Below are 22137 nucleotides of genomic sequence, written 5' to 3' on the forward strand. Positions count from 1 at the left end.
TGATTCACTGATTGGTTCAAACCTTTGTTATAGAGTTGTTCTTACTTTATAATTATGACTACAGTGCACACAAATCCTTGGGAGAAAATATAGACAACCAATGAAGTATATACTGTATGTTTACAGCCTCAGTATTTATTTAGTTCAGACGACCTACTTTTTTGTCAGTGTGTGGGTTATCGGGAGCTTTAAAGATTAGACACACAGATCTGCCTGCTGAGAACCATCACCAAGCGAAGTTGTTTCAGACACAGTATGACGATGTCTGCTTCTTACACTGTCTATGGGGGTCTCTCGCATGAATGAAGCCAGCTAGTGAAATTTGAGAATCTTTAACTGGAAGAAAATTGCACTCTGGCAAAATATAATCGATTTTGATGGAGTTTAAACATTCAACTCTGCCTCCCATTTCCCCGCCAGCTCTGTGTTAACTCTGGGAAATCATATGCAGACTGCGATGTGAGCAATTGTAACTCCTTTGGAGGCACACTTACAGTATCTTATCATAAGAGCCAATTTGCCAGTTGCAGCTTCCACTCCACTGACTGTCTGACTGACTTTGAAGTGTTATCCTTTGCGATGGGAGTTCACAATGCCCGATCGGATCATGTAGGATTAATAACATACTGTACATAATTTAAATCCTTATGTTGTTTCTGTTCACATTTCACTTACTCGATCAGCCAAACTATGTATTCTAAAGAAGGTGCGTTGTTAAATGTTACATTAAAATGTATTTTGCCTCGTGGCTGTCTGTTTTAATCAGTTGTTCTCCCATCCTTCCTGCCGGTAAGCAGCTTTGGTCTCAGTCTCTGTTCCCTTTGGGTCTGAGACTGGAGGGAATGTATACAATTACACTGATTTGAAATGAAGGAGTATGAAGTGATTGGGATCTGAGGAGGGTGATCTGAATCTATAAGTAAGGTGGAATGAATAAGAGATCAAGGTTAAATCCCAAATGGCACCCTGTTCCATTTTTACCTGGTCAAAAGTAGTGCACTATAAAACAAATAGGGTGCCATTTGGGACGTAATAAAATAATCTGTCTGGAAGGAATGAACTGAGGTTGAGATTGGTTGTCTGAAAATATTATATATGTTCTGAGAATATACTGGTTCTGGGTCTGAAGGCTTTCCGTCCAGCCCCGCTACTCGTCATTTAATTATGGTCCAGGGAGAATACTTTTTAGTTAAATAGTTAGAGAAGTTGAATATTTGAATGAAAGTGTGCTAGTTCAGGGCTGGCTAGCTCTCCAGTATGGGATTTGGAAAACATTCTCACTCATATGGTGAGAATGGGCTGTCAAAGGCCGATCATATATCTTGTCTAGATGTCATTAGTTACATATACACGCTACATGAATGGTAAAACAAATTAAGCCCCAACAGTCTCACCAAGATGGTTGAGATGATCAAATTAAAATTCCATCCATTGCAGTCTGTTCCCACTGCAATGGATGGCACAATAACCAATCACTCTAAAATGAGACTACTGTTGAATGTGTTTTGTATTCATATTGCCATGATTTTTCTCATGCAAAGTGATAGAATGGTGTTTAATGGATGTTAGGTTTCATTAGGAACCCCAATCCAAAAGCCCTCTCAGAACGAAATGCCTAAATACATAAACGACAATTTGCATTTTTCCAATTATTTAATTCTATTGTGGCAAAGGCATTCAACTGATTGCCACATATGTCCAAAGTAATACTTTTCTTAATGCTATTCTCACCAGTCACTGAGAGGTTTTCCTCAGAGAGAAACGATCATTCATCATAAATGGAACATTGACCTGATTTCGTTTATGAGTCAGGTATATTTTTGAGTTTGGAATCGAATGCTGCCCCAACACTCGGAACATTCCTTGAAGCCCATTACAAAGCCTATAGTCTCCCTTATATTAGATTTGGAGTTATATAACTCACACTCGTACTTGTGCTGAATTGCTTTATGTAATGATATATACAGTGCCTTCTGAAAGTTATTTAGACCCCTTGACTTTTTCCATATTTTGTTACGTTTCAGCCTTGTTCTACAATTGATAAAATTACTTTTTTTCATCATCAATCTACACATAATACCCTATAATGACAAAACCAAAAACAGGTTTGTGCATCCTGTTTCCATTGATCATCCTTGAGATGTTCCTACAACTTTATTGGAGTCCACCTGTGGTAAATCCAATTGATTGGACATGATTTGGAAAGGCACACGCCTGTCTATATAAGGTCCCCCGGTTGACAGTGCATGTCAGAGCAAAAACTAAGCCATGAGGTCGAAGGAATTGTCCGTAGAGCTCAGAGACAGGATTGTGTCATGGCACAGATCTGGGGAAGGGTACCAAAAAAAGTATTGAAAGTCCAAGAACACAGTGGTATCCATCATTCTTAAATGGAAGAAGTTTGGAACCACCAAGACTCTTCCTAGACCTGGCAGCCCGGCCAAAATAAGCAATTGGGAGAGAAGGGCCTTGGTCAGGGAGGTGACCAAAAACTCAATGGTCACTCTCCAAAGTTCCTATGTGGAGATGGGAGAACCTTCTAGAAGGACAACCATCTCTGCAGCACTCCACCAATCAGGTCTTTATGGTAGAGTGGCGAAACGGAAGCCACTCCTCAGTAAAACGCACATGACAGTCCACTTGGAGTTTGCCAAAAGGCACCTAAAGGACTCTGACCATGAGAAACAAGATTCTCTGGTCTGATGAAACCAAGATTGAACTCTTTTTGGCCTGAATTCCAAGCGACATGTCTGGAGAAAACCTGGCACCATCCGTACAGTGAAGCATGGTGGTGGCAGCATCATGCTGTGGGGATGTTTTTCAGCGGCAGGGCCTGGGAGACTAGTCAAGAACGAGGAAAATATTAGCGGAGCAAAGTACAGAGAGATCCTTGGTGAAAACCTGCTCCAGAGCGCTCAAGACCTCAGACTGGGGCAAAAGTACACCTTCCAACTTGACAACGACCCTAAGCACACAGCCAAGACAATGCAGGAGTGTCTTCGGTACAAGTTTCTGAATGTCTTTGAGTGGCCCAACCAGAGCCTGGACTTGAACCCGATTGAACATCTCTGGAGAAACTTGAAAATAGCTGTCCAGCGATGCTGAATGGGAGACACTCCCCAAATACAGGTGTGCCAAGCTTGTAGCATCATACCCAAGAAGACTTGATGCTCTGATTGCTTCCAAAGGTGCTTCAACAAAGTACTGAGTACAGAGTCTTAATACTTATGTCAATGTGATATTTCCATGTTATTTTTTTCATACATTTGCAAACATTTCTAAAAACCTGTCATTATGGGGTATTGTGTGTGCATTGATGAGGGAAAAAACGAATGATTTAATACATTTTATAATAAGGCTGTGACGTGAAAAAGTCAAGGGGACTGAATACTTTCCGAAGGTACTGCACTGTACATTCACATGGTAGATAGAACCTGTGTTTTCAGTGCATCCACTGTATGGTCTATAATCTATCAACTGCCTCCTGACAGTTAAACCCATTTTCTCTATAATGGGAGTATAAAGAGATATGAAGTGCTAGGAAAATAGTATTTTCAGGGAATTGAGACGAGATTAAAGAAGTGAGGCAATTAGTTTCAAGCAGAGGAGTTGTACTCTCTGCAATGAAGTGTCTAGTATCTCTGGCTCGGCTAATTAGAACTTTTTCCAATTGTCCTTTCAGCTCAACTTTATCCTTTTTGTGAACATTGTGCGAGTGCTGGCGACAAAGATCAGGGAGACCAATGCAGGGAGATACGACACAAGAAAACAGTACAGGTGGGTAGATCAATGTCACAGTGACATTGGCACAGATTTACATTTACATTTTAGTCATTTAGCAGACACTCTTATCCAGAGCGATTTACAGTTAGTGCAAATATTTCTGTAAGATGTCTGTAAGGACCTACTAGTTATTTGAATCTCTATGGATTCAAATGTGAAATTGAATTTCACAATGAAAGTCAACTGTAGAGAAGGCATTCTACCTTGAATTATTTCTAAATGCACAATGTGTTTTAGGCTGTAGAGTTGCACATTTGAAATTAAATATGCTATTTACTCTGCTCTGCATTTTGTTTTGTATTTGATTTGACCTTTTGTTCCTCCTTTCATGTTCCCTTTTGAAAATAACTTGATTGGTGTACATTTTGCCTAGGGTGTAAAATGTCTTGCCTCTAGTTTACAATTCAAGTTCTGTCTGAAATCTCCTCTGAGCCTCCTTTAACATGACAAAATAGGATGATACGTCATAAAGCATACAGAAGAGCATGCCTCAGGCAAGGTCCATGCCTTCAACTTCTTTATTCTAGGCCTCAGGGAACTTATGGTACCAGTGTGTATTTGACCAAAACCAATTAAGCTTAATTGAACATTATGCTTTGAGAAAGTCTGCCCCTGGCCCAAAGCCTTATGATTTTATCCATATTTATCCATATAATATTTGGATGTTGAATTCCTATACTTAGTACTAACTATATCCTTACATTTAGAAAATGTACTCATCAGCCTTGTTGTTATTACCCATGATGGTAAAAAACAACATCCACAGTGGATGTTGAAAGCCGCTGTAATGATAGGGCTGTGTGTTGGGGAGGTAATAGTTATTCAGGGGTTCATTCAGAGCGTGCATCTCAAATGACACTCTAGTATTCCCTATAGGCTCTGGTCAAAAGTAGTGAACTATAATGGGAAGAGGATGCCATTTGGGACTGATCCAGAGTGTTTCCACCAGGGTCGCAGTTGGGCCAAACCCCACGTCACTGCTAGACTTAATAATAGTCAGTGATCAATTGGTTCTGCCTCTCCTCCCCTGCTGAGCAGCGTACCACATTGCAGTGCTGGGCACCAGGTGGCCGGTTAACAGCTGACATGATGCCAGGGATGTCTCATGTTTGCACACACACACACACACACACACACACACACACACACACACACAGGCATTGATGCCGACGTACACACACACACAGGAGCGCACAGGCACACACACGCACATTTACACACATGCACAGGCACAACACACACACGCAGATAACATCACTCTGCTGGAGACTGTCAACCCTGCTGTGAGAGTCAGTCATGTGTTCACTGAACTGTAGCATGACTGATGATGCCTGTTGATACGAGGCACTGAACTAAATGTGCCATTACAACCCATTTACATCATTCTCCAATCAGAACGTCGGCCTACATGCCATTTAAAAATGCTTTATAATTAACGGTAGATTTTGTTGCTTATTGGCATTTTCACTGATGGATCAGGAGATTGGTTGGATAGATAACTAATGCAGAACAGATCTGAGGGGAAGAACCACCAGAGACCCCTCTGGAGAGGAGATCAGAAGGCAGCAAATGTGAAATGACTAATGGCCATCTGTGAAACTTGAAACACTGTTGGTGAGTGTCGATGTCAGGACTGAATCCACTGTGATGTAAAAACTGGTGATGTTCAGCTTTTGTTTTTGTGAGAAAACCAATTGCATTGAAGTCGGGCTTTACTGATTTCAATTACTGATCACCTTCCATCCCAGATAATGACCTATTATGAGATAAATATTCAGCAATTCTACATCTCGTCTTGTCTTGCTCAAAGTGATCCCCTCCTATCCTCTGTTTTTGTCTGTATCCACAGGAAGCTAGCTAAGTCCACCCTAGTGCTGGTGCTGGTGTTTGGGGTCCACTACATTGTGTTTGTGGGGATGCCTCACACCTTCCAGGGCCTCAGCTGGGAGGTCAGGATGTACTTCGAGCTCTTCTTCAACTCCTTCCAGGTAACTAACTATCTTTTGAAAATTAGTCATTTGTTACATTTGTTACTTGACATGTATGATGTGAGGTACACATCCCTCAGGTTTATCAAGCTGGCATACTTTCACTTTGTTTTTTGTGTATTACACTTATATTGTTGAAGACATTTTTATCAATTTCAGGGAGACTTCAATAACTTCAGGGAGAACTTTACTTTTCAACACTCCTTGAACTTTATTCTGTAAAAATAATTTCTCACCTGAGGGAAGTGAGGCTGTTTGTGGTCCCACCAACATTCATCACAAATAATCAGGCAATGAAATTATGATTTAGCTTCTTCAACTCTACTTTTATCTATCACCACAGGTCGATGACACTTAATCGATTCAAAACTCTGCCACAAGCATTGGGAGAGGATCAATACAACTGATTGCTACTGTACTTTCTATATTATCATCTTTGTCCTTGGCTCTCCCTGGCCCTCACTGTCTAGACCTGTATGAGAAATGATGCAGTACCTGGGGGAAAATGAGGAAAATGTGTTTCTACTAGAGATACTCCTACTGAGGTGATAGTGAAAGATTACTCTTACTCTATTCTAGTCCTGCATTCCTCTCCCTGAAGAAAAGCCAATCTACTAGGACTGATAAAATTGAGTCTGCTTTAGTGTACTCTAATAGCAACACTTACAGTAACCCTGGCCCACAGGTAATGCTAATAATGGGCTCTGAATCATATGATAAGTCATGTGTGGCTCGGTTGGGTAGAACATGGCGCTTGCAACGCTAGGGTTATGGGTTCTATTCCCACAGGGGAACAATACACAAAAGTATGAACAATTATGCACTCGCTGTTAGTCACTCTGGATGAGAATGGCTAAAATGCGGTGTCAATAACATATGGGTCCCACCCTCTTTTGGCACCTACAATCACATTCTGTACTAAATCATTCCTTTTGAATAGCATCCACTGTGAATGGAAGATGGTGTTTACTGTGTTCTGTAGGCCTAGCTCATAATAGTTACTTTAATTACTAATGTGGCAGAATAAGCCACTATATCCTGAAAGTTGAAGCCAAATCGCTAAATTAAATGAGGGAAAAATATTACACATTTTCTTTGTTTCTTGAAGAACACAGTTTGAATTCTACAATAGAACCGGTCCTCAAGGTTGAATGTACATGTAGCTACGAAAGCTGATACAACAGTATCCAATTAAAAATAAAGTAGGATCCAATTTTTAAAGAAAGTTTTGAAGTTGTATCCCACGAAAATAAGTTGGAACAGGAGTTTGACCTGAACCAGGGAAAGCTACTTTGCTGTGTAGCATTCGCTACGTATCATTCGCTCCGTTGAGTTCACTCAGACTGGTGCAGTTTGACAGGGTCCTCAGGCAGGTGGGGAGATTCCCTTCCCTCCTGCTACTGCCTGTCTAGCCGAGTCTAGCTGAGGCCAATAAAGACAGGGAAGGTCCTTCTCCGGACCAAGTGCTAGTGACAGATCAGGTTCACTTGGATCAGCTGCACTCTGTCTGTCATATGGCATTTGAATCACATCTTTATTTGGGGAGTTTCTCCCATTCTTCTCTGCAGATCCTCTCAAGCTCTGTCAGGTTGGATGGGGAGCATCGCTGCACAGCTATTTTCAAGTCTCTCCAGAGATGTTCGATCGGGTTCAAGTCCAGGCTTTGGCTGGACCACTCAAGGGCATTCAGAGACTTGTTCCGAGGCCACTTCTCTGTTGTCTTGGCTGTGTGCTTAGGGTAATGTCCTGTTGGAAGGTGAACCTTCGTCTCAGTCTGAGGTCCTGAGCACTCTGGAGCAGGTTTTCATCTATGTTCTCTCTCTACTTTGCTCTGTTCATCTTTCCTTCGATCCTGACTAGTCTCAGAGTTCCTGCTGCTGAAAAAGCGGGCCATAAAATCTTGTTTTTCATTGTCAGAGAGTTTTTAGGTGCCTTTTGTCTAACTCCAAGCGGGCTTTCATGTGCCTTTTACTGAGGATTGGCTTCCGCCTGGCCACTCCATCATAAAGCCCTGATTTGTGGAAGGATCGGACCATTTTTTTCAATTTTGTTCTAAAATGACATACCCAAATCTAACTGCTTGTAGCTCAGGACTCAGGATATGCATATTGGGGCGGCAGGGTAGCCTAGTGGTTAGAGCGTTGGACTAGTAACCGGAAGGTTGCGAGTTCAAACCCCCGAGCTGACAAGGTACAAATCTGTCGTTCTGCCCCTGAACAGGCAGTTAACCCACTGTTCCCAGGCCGTCATTGAAAATAAGAATTTGTTCTTAACTGACTTGCCTGGTTAAATAAAGGTAAAATAAAATAAATAAATAAATATTCTTGATACCATTTGACCATCTGATAAAGGTAATAGAAAGAAAAAAAACATGCATTTTCTATTTTCTATTTCATCTTTGAAATGCAAGGGAATTAGGACTTAGGAGTCTAGAAGCAATTTAGATTGTGGCCACTAGATGGCAGCAGTGTATGTGCAAAGTTCTAGACTGATCCAATGAACCATTGTATTACTGTTCAAAATGTTGTATCAAGTCTGCCCAAATGTGCCCAATTGGTCAATTGATACATTTTCAAGTACATAACTGTGCACTCTCCTCAAACAATAGCATGGTATTTTTTTCACAGTAATAGCTACTGTATATTGGACAGTGCAGTTAGATTAACAATAATTTAAGCTTTCTGCCCATATAAGACATGTCTATGTCCTGGAAAGTTTGCTGTTACTTACAACTGTCATGCTAATCACATTAGTGCATGTTAGCTCAACCATCCCAGGACAGGGACACCCTATCCCGTAGAGGTTAAAATCACCTTTGACAGCGATTACAGCTCGGAATCTTTCTGGGTAAGTCTCTAAGAACTTTATAAACCTGGGTTGTACAATATTTGCCCATTATTCTTGAAAAAATTATTCATGCTCTGTCAAGTTACTTGTTGATCATTGCTAGACAGCCATTTTCAAGTCTTACCATAGATTTAAGCCAATTTAAGTCAAACCTGCAACTAGGCCACTCAGGAACATTCAATGCCTTCTTGGTAAATCCACTCGGATCAGCTTTACTCTGTCAGACATGAGAGCCTTCTGTTTTCAGTCAGTTTATCACAGCTGTGCCAGACAGTGTAATAGTGTGTAGGACGCCTTAGTAGTGGCTCACCACCAAGCATTTTCATCTCATTCTACTAATGAAATATTTCAGCTTCAAAACATACTTTTATGCTTTTGAATTGAATGATTTAAGTGGCTCATTATAGACACACCAAGCTGTTGTTTTAACGAGCAGTGCTACATCTGACAGCTTGGTAGCTGCATTATTAGAAACCTCTGGTTAATCCTCATAAGCTGCTCATCGCATCTTAGCCTCCTTGTTATATATCTTTAATAGTAGTTCTTCAGGCAAAAGGAAAAACACTTTGTTTGACTACAAAGCGTGGCTTTCCTCGCACAATGTAGAACTGTCTTATTTGTCTGGTTGTCTTTCTATGGAATTGCCCAGAGGATCAGAGCTTTCCTCCCATTTGGTTTTGTTTCCACGTTTGTTTGTGATGTGTTTTGTAATATCTTTCCCTTCCCTTGTCTCCAGTTAGCAAAGGGCATTAATATTATTCCGGTTTCTACATACATCATAGCTGCATTACCCTGAGGCATTATTCTTCATACAGCACAATATGAAGTGTGGAAACCTTCGTACATTAAAACATTAGTCGTTTAGCAGACACCCTCATCCAGAGTGATTTACATGAGAAATTAGGGTTACGTGCCTTGCTCAAAGGTCATGGTAATTACAATTTAGCAGATTAACACTGGAGGGATAAATAAGCAGATGATAATGTGCAAGTAGAGATACTGGTGTGCAAAAGAGCAGAAAGTAAATAAAAACAGTATGAGGATGAGGTAGGTAGATTGGGTGGGTTATTTGCAGATGGACTATGTACAGCTGCAGCGATCGGTTAGCTGCTCAGATAGCTGACGTTTAAAGTTAGTGAGGGAAATATAAGAACAAGTTCTCATTTGCAACTGCAACCTGCGACCTGGCCAAGATAAAGCAAAGTAGTTTGACACGTACAACAACACAGAGTTACACATGGAAATAACAAACATACAATCAATAATACAGTAGAAAATTATATATACAGCATATATATACAGCATGTGCAAATGAGATAGGATAAGAGAGGTAAGGCAATAAATAGGCCATGGTGGAGAAGTAATTACAATATAGCAATTAAACACTGGAATGGTAGAATGTGCAGAAGATGTATGTGCAAGTATAGATACTGGGGTGCAAAGGAGCAAGATAAATAAATAAATACAGTATGGGGATGAGGTAGATTGGATGGGCTGATTTACAGGTGAGGTATGTACAGGTGCAGAGATCTGTGAGCTGCTCTGACAGCTGGTGCTTTAAGCTAGTGAGGGAGGTAAGAGTCTCCAGCTTTAGTGATTTTTGCAGTTCGTTCCAGTCATTGGCAGCAGAGAACTAACAGTGTGACAATATTTTAGTTTTACTCATCATTCCGTTTCTCTATTTATCAGCTCAATGTGGTGATGAGATAAAGGAGTGTAAATTACACCATGTGTTCTTTGCAAGTTTAGTGCTCTCTGCTTACTAGGCAAGTCACATGCCTGCCTCAGCTCTGTCTACAGCAAAGCCAACCACTGTAATAGATCTGCAACCTTAACCGAGAGCAAAAGGGTGTTGCTGCTTACACAAAGAAAGCAAGAGTGGAGAAAAGGGCTAGATTTGAAAGAGAGACGGACAGATCTAATGGGCTGTGAGATATACCAGAAGGGATGCCGATCAATGCAAGACCTTTTCTTATGATTGATGATTCCTATAAATGATGATTTGAGAAATGAAGGTTGAAATAAACATATGTATCATCAAAACATCTCATGCATTCTTATGGCATTTCAGAAGTCTGTGTTGTGTTGAATAGAGAGAGAATAAAGGGGAGAAGGGCACTTTTCCCCCCTGGAATACAGTGCCTTTCGAAATGATTCTCTCCCCATGACTTTTCCACATTTTGTTGTGTTACAAAGTGGGATTAAAATGGATTAAATTGTCATTTTTTGTCAACAATCTACACAAAATACTCTGTAATTTGAAAATCGATTAATGAAAAATGGAACACTAATATAGTTTGATTAGATAAGTATTCAACCGCCTGAGTCAATACATGTTCAAATCCCCTTTGGCAGTGATTACAGCAATCATTGATTGTACGATAGTTGCCCATTTGTTCTTTTTAAAAATTATTCAAGCTCTGTCAAGTTACTTCTTCATCATTGCTAGACAGCCATTTTCAGGTCTTGCCATAGATTTTCAAGAAGATTTGAAGTCAAACCTGTGACAAGCATACCCATAACATGATGCAGCCACCACCATGCTTTAAAGTATGAAGAGTGGTACTCAGTTACAGTGCCTTCGGAAAGTATTCTGACCCCTTGACTTTTTCAACATTTTGTTGCGTTACAGTCATATCGTAAAATGTATTAACTAATTGTTACCCTCAATCTACACACAATACCCCATAATGGCAAAGCAAAAAAGGTTTTTAGAAATATGTGTTAATTTATCAAATTGCCTTTTACTGAGGCGTGGCTTCCGTCTGGCCACTCTCCCATAAAAGCCTGATTGGTGGAGTGCTGCATAGATGGTTGTCCGTCTGGAAGGTTCTCCCATCGCCACAGAGGAACTCTAGAGCTCTGTCAGAGTGACCATTGGGTTCTTGGTCACCTCACTGACCAAGGCCCTTCTCAGTTTGACCAGGTGGCTAACTCTTGGAAAGGTCTTGGTAGTTCCAAACTTCTTCCATTTAAGAATGATGGAGGCCACTGTGTTCTTGGGGACCGTCAATGCTGCAGAAATGTTTTGGTGCCCTTCCCCAGGTCTGTGCCTCAACACAATCCTGTCACAGAACTCTACGGACAATTCCTTCGACCTCAAGGCTTGTTTTTTTTCTCTGATATGAACTGTTAATTTTGAAACCTTGTATAGACCGGTGTGTGCCTTTCCAAATCATGTCCAATCAATTGAATTTACCATTTACCACAGGTGGACTCCAATCAAGTTGTAGAAACATCTCAAGGATGATCAGTGGAAACAGGTTGTACCTGAGCTCAATTTCGAGTCTCATAGCAAACGGTCAGAATAGTTATTTAAATAAGGTATTTCTGTTTTTAGAAATTTGCTAAACTTTCTGAAAAAACTGTTTTCGCTTTGTCATTATGGAGTAATGTGTGTAGATTGCTGTAAATGTATTATTTAAAAAATCCATTTTACAATAAGGCTGTAATGTAACAACATTTGGAAAAAGTAAATGGGTCTGAATACTTTCCAAAGGCACTGTATGTGTTGCGTTGGATTTGCCCCACACTTAATGCTTTGTATTCAGGATAAAAAAGTACATGTATTTATTTATTATTTTTGCAATATTACTTTAGTTCCTGCAAACAGGATGCATGTTTTGGAATATTTGTATGTGTCTTTGTAGTGACTGGGTGCATTGATACACCAACCAAAGAGTAATTAATATCTTCACCATGCTCAAAGGAATATTCAATGTCTGCTTTTTATATTCTACCAGTAGGTGCCCTTTGCGAGGCATTAGAAAACCTCAAACTTTGTCATTGAATCTGTGCTTGAAAGTCAGTGCTCGACTGAGGGACCTTACAGATAATTGTATGCGTTGGGTAGTCATTAAAAAATCATGTTAAATACCATTATTGCACACTGTCACCTTCTGACCTTAGTTATTTTGTTATGTCTTTGTTTTAGTATGGTCAGGGTGTGAGTTGGGTGGGTTTTCTATGTTCTTTTTTCTATGATTTAGGATTTCTGTGTTTGGCCTGGTATGGTTCTCAATTAAAGGCAGCTGTCAATCGTTGTCCCTGATTGAGAACCATACTTAGTTAGCCTGGTTTCACTTTTGAGTTGTGGGTGCTTATTTCCTGTTTAGAGTTTTTGTCTTTCACCTTACAGGACTGTTCATTTGTTATTTATTGTTTTGTTCAGTGTTATAGTACGTCATTAAAAGCTATGAACACATACCACGCTGCGCATTGGTCCTCCTCTCTTTCTCCCAACGACCAACGTTACAGAATTACCCACCACCAAAGGACCAAGCAGCGTGGTAACGGGCAGCAGCAGCGATCTCAGGACTCCTGGACATGGGAGGAGATTCTGGACGGCAAGGGACCATGCGCACAGGCTGGAGAGTATCGCCGTCCCAAGGCAGAGCTGGAGGCAGCGAAAGCAGAGAGGCGGTGGTATGAGGAGGCAGCACGGCAGCGCGGTTGGAAGCCCGAGAGGCAGCCCCAAAAATGTATTGGGGGGGTGTGGCACACGGGGAGTGTGGCTAAGTCAGGTAGGAGACCTGAGCCAACTCCCCATGCTTACCGTGGAGAGAGAGGGCCCGGGCAGGCACCGTGTTATGCCGTGAGGCGCACGGTGTCCCCCGTGTGCAGGCATAGCCCGGTGCGGTACATTGCAGGGCCTCGTATCGGCCGGGCTAGAGCGGGCATCGAGCCAGGTGCCATGAAGCCGGCTCAGCGCATCTGGTCTCCAGTGCATCTCCTCGTGCCAGGGTACATGGCACCAGTCCTACGCATGGTGTCCCCGGTTCGCCAGCACAGCCCAGTGCGGGCTATTCCACCTTGCCGCACTGGCCTGGCTACGGGGATCATTCAGCCAGGTAGGGTTGGGCAGGCTCGGTGCTCGAGACCTCCAGTGCGCCTTCACGGTCCGGTCTATCCAGTGCCACCTCCACGCACCAGCCCTCCGGTGGCAGCCCCCCACACCAGGCTGTCTCTCCGTCTCCTCCCTACAGGTGCTCCCGCCTGTCCAGGGCTGCCAGAGTCTCCCGTCTGTCCTGAGCTGCCAGAGTCTCCCGTCTGTCCTGAGCTGCCAGTCTCTCCCGTCTGTCCTGAGCTGCCAGAGTCGCCCGTCTGTCCTGAGCTGCCAGAGTCGCCCGTCTGTCCTGAGCTGCCAGAGTCGCCCGTCTGTCCTGAGCTGCCAGAGTCGCCCGTCTGTCCTGAGCTGCCCGAGTCTCCCATCTGTCCTGAGCTACCAGAGTCTCCCGTCTGTCCTGAGCTGCCAGAGTCTCCCGTCTGTCCTGAGCTGCCAGAGTCTCCCATCTGTCCTGAGCTGCCAGAGTCTCCCGTCTGTCCTGAGCTGCCAGAGTCTCCCGTCTGTCCTGAGCTGCCAGAGTCGCCCGTCTGTCCTGAGCTGCCAGAGTCGCCCGTCTGTCCTGAGCTGCCAGAGTCGCCCGTCTGTCCTGAGCTGCCAGAGTCTCCCGTCTGTCCTGAGCTGCCAGAGTCTCCCGTCTGTCCTGAGCTGCCAGAGTCTCCCGTCTGTCCTGAGCTGCCAGAGTCGCCCGTCTGTCCTGAGCTGCCAGAGTCGCCTGCCAGTCAGGAGCTGCCAGAGCCGTCCGTTACTCCGGCGCTGCCGGAATCGCCCTTCACTCCGGAGCTGCCGGAGTCTCCCGCCTGTCCGGTGCTGCCGGAATCTCCCGTCTATTCGGGACCCGTGGCTAGGGTCCCCAGTCCGAGGTCGGCGGCGAGGGTCGCCTCTCTAAAGAGGCCACGGAGGCGGTTAAAGAGGCGGAGAAGAGAAAGACTATGGTGGAGTGGGATCCACGTTTCACGCCAGAGCCACCACCACGGACAGACACCCACCCAGACCCTCCCCTATAGGTTCGGGTTTTGCGGCAGGAGTCCGCACCTTTGGGGGGGGGGGGGGGGGGGGGGGGGGTTACTGTCACGTTCTGACCTTAGTTCTTTTGTTATGTCTTTGTTTTAGTATGGTCAGGGCGTGAGTTGGGTGGGTTGTCTGTGTTCTTTATTCTGTGATTTGGGATTTCTGTGTTTGGCCTGGTATGGTTCTCAATTAGAGGCAGCTGTCAATCGTTGTCCCTGATTGAGAACCATACTTAGTTAGCCTGGTTTCACTTTTGAGTTGTGGGTGCTTATTTCCTGTTTAGAGTTTTTGTCTTTCACCTTACAGGACTGTTCATTTGTTATTTATTGTTTTGTTCAGTGTTATAGTACGTCATTAAAAGCTATGAACAGATACCACGCTGCGCATTGGTCCTCCTCTCTTTCTCCCAACGACCAACGTTACAGAATTACCCACCACCAAAGGACCAAGCAGCGTGGTAACGGGCAGCAGCAGCGATCTCAGGACTCCTGGACATGGGAGGAGATTCTGGACGGCAAGGGACCATGCGCACAGGCTGGAGAGTATCGCCGTCCCAAGGCAGAGCTGGAGGCAGCGAAAGCAGAGAGGCGGTGGTATGAGGAGGCAGCACGGCAGCGCGGTTGGAAGCCCGAGAGGCAGCCCCAAAAATGTATTGGGGGGGTGTGGCACACGGGGAGTGTGGCTAAGTCAGGTAGGAGACCTGAGCCAACTCCCCATGCTTACCGTGGAGAGAGAGGGCCCGGGCAGGCACCGTGTTATGCCGTGAGGCGCACGGTGTCCCCCGTGTGCAGGCATAGCCCGGTGCGGTACATTGCAGGGCCTCGTATCGGCCGGGCTAGAGCGGGCATCGAGCCAGGTGCCATGAAGCCGGCTCAGCGCATCTGGTCTCCAGTGCATCTCCTCGTGCCAGGGTACATGGCACCAGTCCTACGCATGGTGTCCCCGGTTCGCCAGCACAGCCCAGTGCGGGCTATTCCACCTTGCCGCACTGGCCTGGCTACGGGGATCATTCAGCCAGGTAGGGTTGGGCAGGCTCGGTGCTCGAGACCTCCAGTGCGCCTTCACGGTCCGGTCTATCCAGTGCCACCTCCACGCACCAGCCCTCCGGTGGCAGCCCCCCACACCAGGCTGTCTCTCCGTCTCCTCCCTACAGGTGCTCCCGCCTGTCCAGGGCTGCCAGAGTCTCCCGTCTGTCCTGAGCTGCCAGAGTCTCCCGTCTGTCCTGAGCTGCCAGTCTCTCCCGTCTGTCCTGAGCTGCCAGAGTCGCCCGTCTGTCCTGAGCTGCCAGAGTCGCCCGTCTGTCCTGAGCTGCCAGAGTCGCCCGTCTGTCCTGAGCTGCCAGAGTCGCCCGTCTGTCCTGAGCTGCCAGAGTCTCCCATCTGTCCTGAGCTACCAGAGTCTCCCGTCTGTCCTGAGCTGCCAGAGTCTCCCGTCTGTCCTGAGCTGCCAGAGTCTCCCGTCTGTCCTGAGCTGCCAGAGTCTCCCGTCTGTCCTGAGCTGCCAGAGTCTCCCGTCTGTCCTGAGCTGCCAGAGTCGCCCGTCTGTCCTGAGCTGCCAGAGTCGCCCGTCTGTCCTGAGCTGCCAGAGTCGCCCGTCTGTCCTGAGCTGCCAGAGTCGCCCGTCTGTCCTGAGCTGCCAGAGTCGCCCGTCTGTCCTGAGCTGCCAGAGTCTCCCGTCTGTCCTGAGCTGCCAGAGTCTCCCGTCTGTCCTGAGCTGCCAGAGTCGCCCGTCTGTCCTGAGCTGCCAGAGTCGCCTGCCAGTCAGGAGCTGCCAGAGCCGTCCGTTACTCCGGCGCTGCCGGAATCGCCCTTCACTCCGGAGCTGCCGGAGTCTCCCGCCTGTCCGGTGCTGCCGGAATCTCCCGTCTATTCGGGACCCGTGGCTAGGGTCCCCAGTCCGAGGTCGGCGGCGAGGGTCGCCTCTCTAAAGAGGCCACGGAGGCGGTTAAAGAGGCGGAGAAGAGAAAGACTATGGTGGAGTGGGATCCACGTTTCACGCCAGAGCCACCACCACGGACAGACACCCACCCAGACCCTCCCCTATAGGTTCGGGTTTTGCGGCAGGAGTCCGCACCTTTGGGGGGGGGTTACTGTCACGTTCTGACCTTAGTTCTTTTGTTATGTCTTTGTTTTAGTATGGTCAGGGCGTGAGTTGGGTGGGTTGTCTGTGTTCTTTATTCTGTGATTTGGGATTTGTGGGAGTTGTGGGTGCTTATTTCCTGTTTAGAGTTTTTGTCTTTCACCTTACGGGACTGTTAATTTGTTATTTATTGTTTTGTTCAGTGTTTAAATACGTCATTAAAAGCTATGAACACTTACCACGCTGCGCATTGGTCCTCCTCTCTTTCTCCCAACGACGAACGTTACACACACAGAGTTACAGTAGTCCATGCAACTTATTATCTGACTTATTAAGCATTTTTTTTGAGTACTTATTGACTCAAGACATTTTAGCTTTTCATTTTTTATTAATTTGTAAAAATGTCTTATAGCATAATTCCACTTTGACATTATGGGTTATTGTGACAAAATCTACATCTTCCTCTTTCCTGCAGTCGATGACCAAAAGCGCCGTCTTTGGCGTCATGGGTGTAATGCTCTTAATATTTTTCATCATTTCATAATTACCTAATACATTTTTTAAATCAGACAAACAGTTTGGTTATATTTCAGTCTTCTGTGATGTATATAAAGTGTAACATTTTGGGATGCAAACTCAAAATGATATCTTACTTTATATCTTAAATACAGTATGTGTGTGAGGTGTATATACTTTTGTTTCAAAGTAGATTTGTTTAAGACTACCAAGAATCACTCTGTGTGACCCTGATTTAGCCCACTGCAGTAAAACTGTGAATCCGTTTAAAATGCAAGCTGTAACACAACAAAATGTGGAAAAAGTCAAGGAGTGTGAATACTTTCTGTACATGTCACCAGATTGACAAAGGCTTTGCGATTTACAGCAGATGCTCTCATCCAAGGCACACCAACAGATTGTTTCACCTATTCTGTTCTTAACTGCTAGGTTACCTGCAGCCCCAATGCTACACACTTTCCATTGATTTACAATATGAACATTGAATTGCAAAGCCCCTGCAACCCAGAAATAAACTGATCTTCTTTATGACATTGGTTCTCACCTCACACTCTTCTGTCTCTTCCAGGGGTTCTTTGTATCCATCATCTACTGCTACTGCAATGGAGAGGTGAGTGTGGATGATTTTACACTCTGTATAAGTTGTGTAACTTCAACATAAGACATCTCTAAGTTGAGAACATCCCTAGAGCGGCTCCTTAGATCTCTGTTCTTTCGACATATGAGAAACAAGGGCTAAGATTCCCCCCAACCCTTTTCCTCTCTATTTCTTCCCATCTTCCTCCCCAACCACCCCACCTACACCCTCTTTCTCCCCCTCACCCTCTCCTCATCTCCCCCAAAGGTCCAGGCAGAGATCAAAAAGACGTGGACTCGTTGGAACCTGGCGTTTGACTGGAAAGGTCCGGTGGTGTGTGGCAGGTACCGCTACGGCTCGGTGCTCACAGTGCTCAACAACAGCACCATCAGCCAGTCCCAGCTGGCCGGGATTGGCCCTGCCACCCGATCCACCACCCTCTTCTCCAGCCAGGTCTACCGGAGCAACGGACCCCCTACACTCAGCACCCATGCCACCCTGCCTGGCTACGTCATTAGTAACTCAGACCCAGACAGCCTCCACCCCTCCATCCCTGAGGAACCAGAGGAGGACAGTGCCAAGCAGGTGGATGACATCTCTCTGAAGGAGACGCTGCCTGTACTTAACAGTAGCATGACCGCAGATGATGATGAGGAGACGCTGTAGACAAGGGGAGATACGGGAGGATTTCCTGAATATTTATAATATATATCTTGGCTGGGAAAAACACCAGGCCTTTGGAACAGGGACCAAAGACTCCTGGCCCTAGACTTGGAACCGCATGTACATTCATAGAGATACAAATGTATTAGTGCTGTGCAGGTTGACTCATAACCCGCAGTCCCCGCGGTTATATCCGCAAGGCGGGTGGGTTTAGGGTCCTTAATTATTGTGTGGATGAAGGGTCGGATTGAATGGGTTAGCGTATAACGCGAGCGTCTACATACAGAGTAATATGAAATGCTCTGAGACCAGTTTGTGAGAGAATGCAAATATTCAGTTAGATACCATCTGTAGAGGTGCTAAATTTATCAGCGTCCTAAAAGCTGATAGTATTTTAACCACATAAAAAATGCATCCAAGCCGAACTGAAATCTTATCAGAAACATGTTGGGTCATTTTCATAGCTTTCTATTTCCTTACAACTGGTCAAACTGATGTCATTGGAAAATGTTGCACAGAAATCTTTCCAGCTTTTTTTTTGTTTATTGTGTTTTCTCCCCGCTCTCTAAATGTCTGCTCTGACGCTGAGAACTTTACCGATGTCAACTAGATTGAAGCATTAATTTTTATCGATTTATGACATTATTTTGGTGAGCAAGGGTTTATTTAGTATTCAAGGGTAACATATTAATGACGAGAGAAGTTGCATGTATCGAACTATGGACAAGTTGGCTAACAAATAGCCTACCAAAATGTCAGAAAATATAAGCAGAAACATATCTAAATCAGGGGGGAAAAAACCTTAACCCCCTGTCCCCAAAAAATTCTACCATCTCTGACTGTAGCCTACAGCACATTTATATATTAGCAGGTTTGGGTCGGGTGTGGGCCTCAGATTTTCATTTTATCACATATTGAGTGTTGAGTGGTTGTGGATGGGTTATTAACAATTGTGTGCCGAACAAACAGCTGACTATCACATACTGTACAGGTATAAAAACATACATTAGGCCTACAGTATATAGATACATACAGTAGACCTATATGGATACATACAGTAGGCCTACAGTATATAGAGACATACAGTAGGACTATATGGATACATACAGTAGGCCTTTATGGATACATACTGTACAGTATACCTATATGGATGTATACAGTAGGCCTTTATGGATATATACAGTAGGCTTATATGGACATATACTGTACAGTAGGCCTATATGGATACATACAGTAGGCCTTTATGGATACATACTGTACAGTAGACCTATATGGATGCATACAGTAGGCCTTTATGGATACATACTGTACAGTAGACCTATATGGATGCATACAGTAGGCCTTTATGGACATAAACAATAGACCTATATGGACACATACTGTACAGTAGGCCTGTATGGATACATACTGTTCAGTAGGCCTATATGGAAACATACAGTAGGCCTATATGGATGCATACAGTAGGCCTTTATGGATACATAAAATAGGCCTATATATATACATACAGTAGGCCTTTATGGATACATACAGTATGCCTATATAGATACATACAGTGCGCCTATATGGATACATACAGTATGCCTATATGGATACATACAGTATGCCTATATAGATACATACAGTATGCCTATATAGATACATACAGTAGGCCTATATAGATACATACAGTATGCCTATATGGATACATACAGTATGCCTATATAGATACATACAGTATGCCTATATGGATACATACAGTATGCCTATATAGATACATACAGTATGCCTATATAGATACATACAGTAGGCCTATATGGATACATACAGTATGCCTATATAGATACATACAGTATGCCTATATGGATACATACAGTGTGCCTATATAGATACATACAGTATGCCTATATGGATACATACAGTGCGCCTATATGGATACATACAGTGCGCCTATATGGATACATACAGTATGCCTATATGGATACATACAGTGCGCCTATATGGATACATACAGTAGGCCTCTATGGATACATACAGTAGGCCTCTATGTATACATACAGTAGGCCTCTATAGATACATACAGTAGGCCTATATGGATACATACAGTATGCCTATATGGATACATACAGTATGCCTATATGGATACATACAGTGCGCCTATATGGATACATACAGTAGGCCTCTATGGATACATACAGTAGGCCTCTATGTATACATACAGTAGGCCTCTATAGATACATACAGTATGCCTATATGGATACATACAGTATGCCTATATAGATACATACATGCAAAAAATACAAATGTTCATTGCTTTATCCATGTGATTTTGGGCCAAGGATCCATGTTTTCTGCCAAACACTCCCCAGTTGTTGACAATCAGACATTCCATCCTTTAGGGGAGGTGAGGGCTAAAGTCAGTACTAAGGGCTAGAGGAACTGACTGCATCATGTGTCTGTTTGTGCAAAGCATGATTTTTTAAAATCCAAAATTACATTTGACTGACTAACAGATGTTTGGATGCCAACAGTATTTTGTTTCCCCCCTTGTCAAGCTGAGTTCTATCCAGTCTAGAAAAATACCTTTAAAAAAAGCACATTTCTCTCAGAGTCTGGCTTGTTGTTGGCTTACGTGATTACAGTCATGTCTCAGTGATATTTGTTGTTCTCTTCTCTGTTTACTTGTGATAAATGTTATTTCACTGCTCCCTGTTCTCGATTCTTTCTGTCTTTTAAAGTTACTTACATTACTGTCACTCGTACAGAGAGATTGGTAAATTCACTGTGTATTGTAGACAGCTCTTTTTTTCTCCCTCAGGTCTGTATTGTGTATTTACTGTATCGTTCTTTCAGACGAGGGTCTCATCAAATCAAACCTCTATTACTGTGTTTGTACAGACAAGGCTATTCTATTATATTTCCTGGAAGTCATTTTAGTCGAGCCAAGGTTGATTCCTATATGCATCAAAATAGATATGGTTCTCAATTGTACAGTTCCTAAACAAGCCAAAATGGTTTAATCATGTTAGTAAGTGTATATGTGTATGAGCACGTCCATTCAGGGGTGTCAAACTCATTTTCACACATTCGGTCTCCAACGAGGTCCAGAGTGCTGCACTGATAGTTTTTGTATATTTTTATATTTTTAAAGTATTTTGAGTTGTTTTTATTTTTTATATTTTTTTTTACTCAAACCACCCAAGGGCCAAATTGAACCCCCTGCTTTAAGCAAACCAAAAGCTATTCCTGTAAAAATATGGCCCTCAATTTAACAGGGTGCCAAGAGAAGCCCAATGGATCAATAATGGTAGTTAGTTTATGGGCACTTACAGGTCAAGTCCTGTTGAGGCCATATCGCCTGACTGTAAAAAAAATTGAAAATAACAGGGACTTAGTAAATGGAAAACAAAAGTGTGTTCAACAAGGACAAACTGGAGTAAGCAGATTTCAAGGACGTTTTCACAAAGTGTTTAAGTTCACACTGACGATAGGTATGCCACGTCCACAAAAGTCACATTTTGAACATATGCAGCAAAATATTCCACAAATCCTGAAAAATAGGCTCTGATTAGAGTGGTTCACCATGCGCAATTACAGTGGTTGGCGCCACTGGCCCTCCAACTGTGAGTGTAATTGAACCAGCACCTCTAAAATCATGAGGAGTTGTGGTGAAATGAACAATAGTAATGTCCCAGCCAAAACGGTGTGACTAGAGGAACAATGGATGGAATCAATGTTCTCTATAACAGTAGAAGTTTCGCTTGGAATCGATTGCATGGAATTGATTCAAAGGCTAAGCTAAAAAGCCAAACAGCCTTGGCTTTTGGAAAATTACATCTCTCTATGGTCTAACC

At 43.8% G+C, this 22137-nt stretch overlaps 1 protein-coding gene across 1 annotated transcript in view; it reads left to right on the top strand.

Moving 5' to 3' along the window:
• Positions 1-20997, top strand: part of LOC110520205 (parathyroid hormone 2 receptor-like) — a 104112-nt gene extending 83115 nt beyond the window's left edge. The window contains exons 10-13 of the mRNA XM_036964950.1: positions 3683-3777; positions 5633-5771; positions 17636-17677; positions 17912-20997. Of these exons, the coding sequence (XP_036820845.1) occupies positions 3683-3777; positions 5633-5771; positions 17636-17677; positions 17912-18310 (675 nt within the window). The 3' untranslated portion in view covers positions 18311-20997. The remainder of the gene's footprint in view (positions 1-3682; positions 3778-5632; positions 5772-17635; positions 17678-17911) is intronic.
• The last annotated feature ends 1140 nt before the right edge of the window (positions 20998-22137 follow it).

This window comes from Oncorhynchus mykiss, chromosome 3 (genome assembly GCF_013265735.2).
Source record: "Oncorhynchus mykiss isolate Arlee chromosome 3, USDA_OmykA_1.1, whole genome shotgun sequence".
In the NCBI taxonomy this organism is placed as follows: Eukaryota; Metazoa; Chordata; class Actinopteri; order Salmoniformes; family Salmonidae; genus Oncorhynchus; species Oncorhynchus mykiss.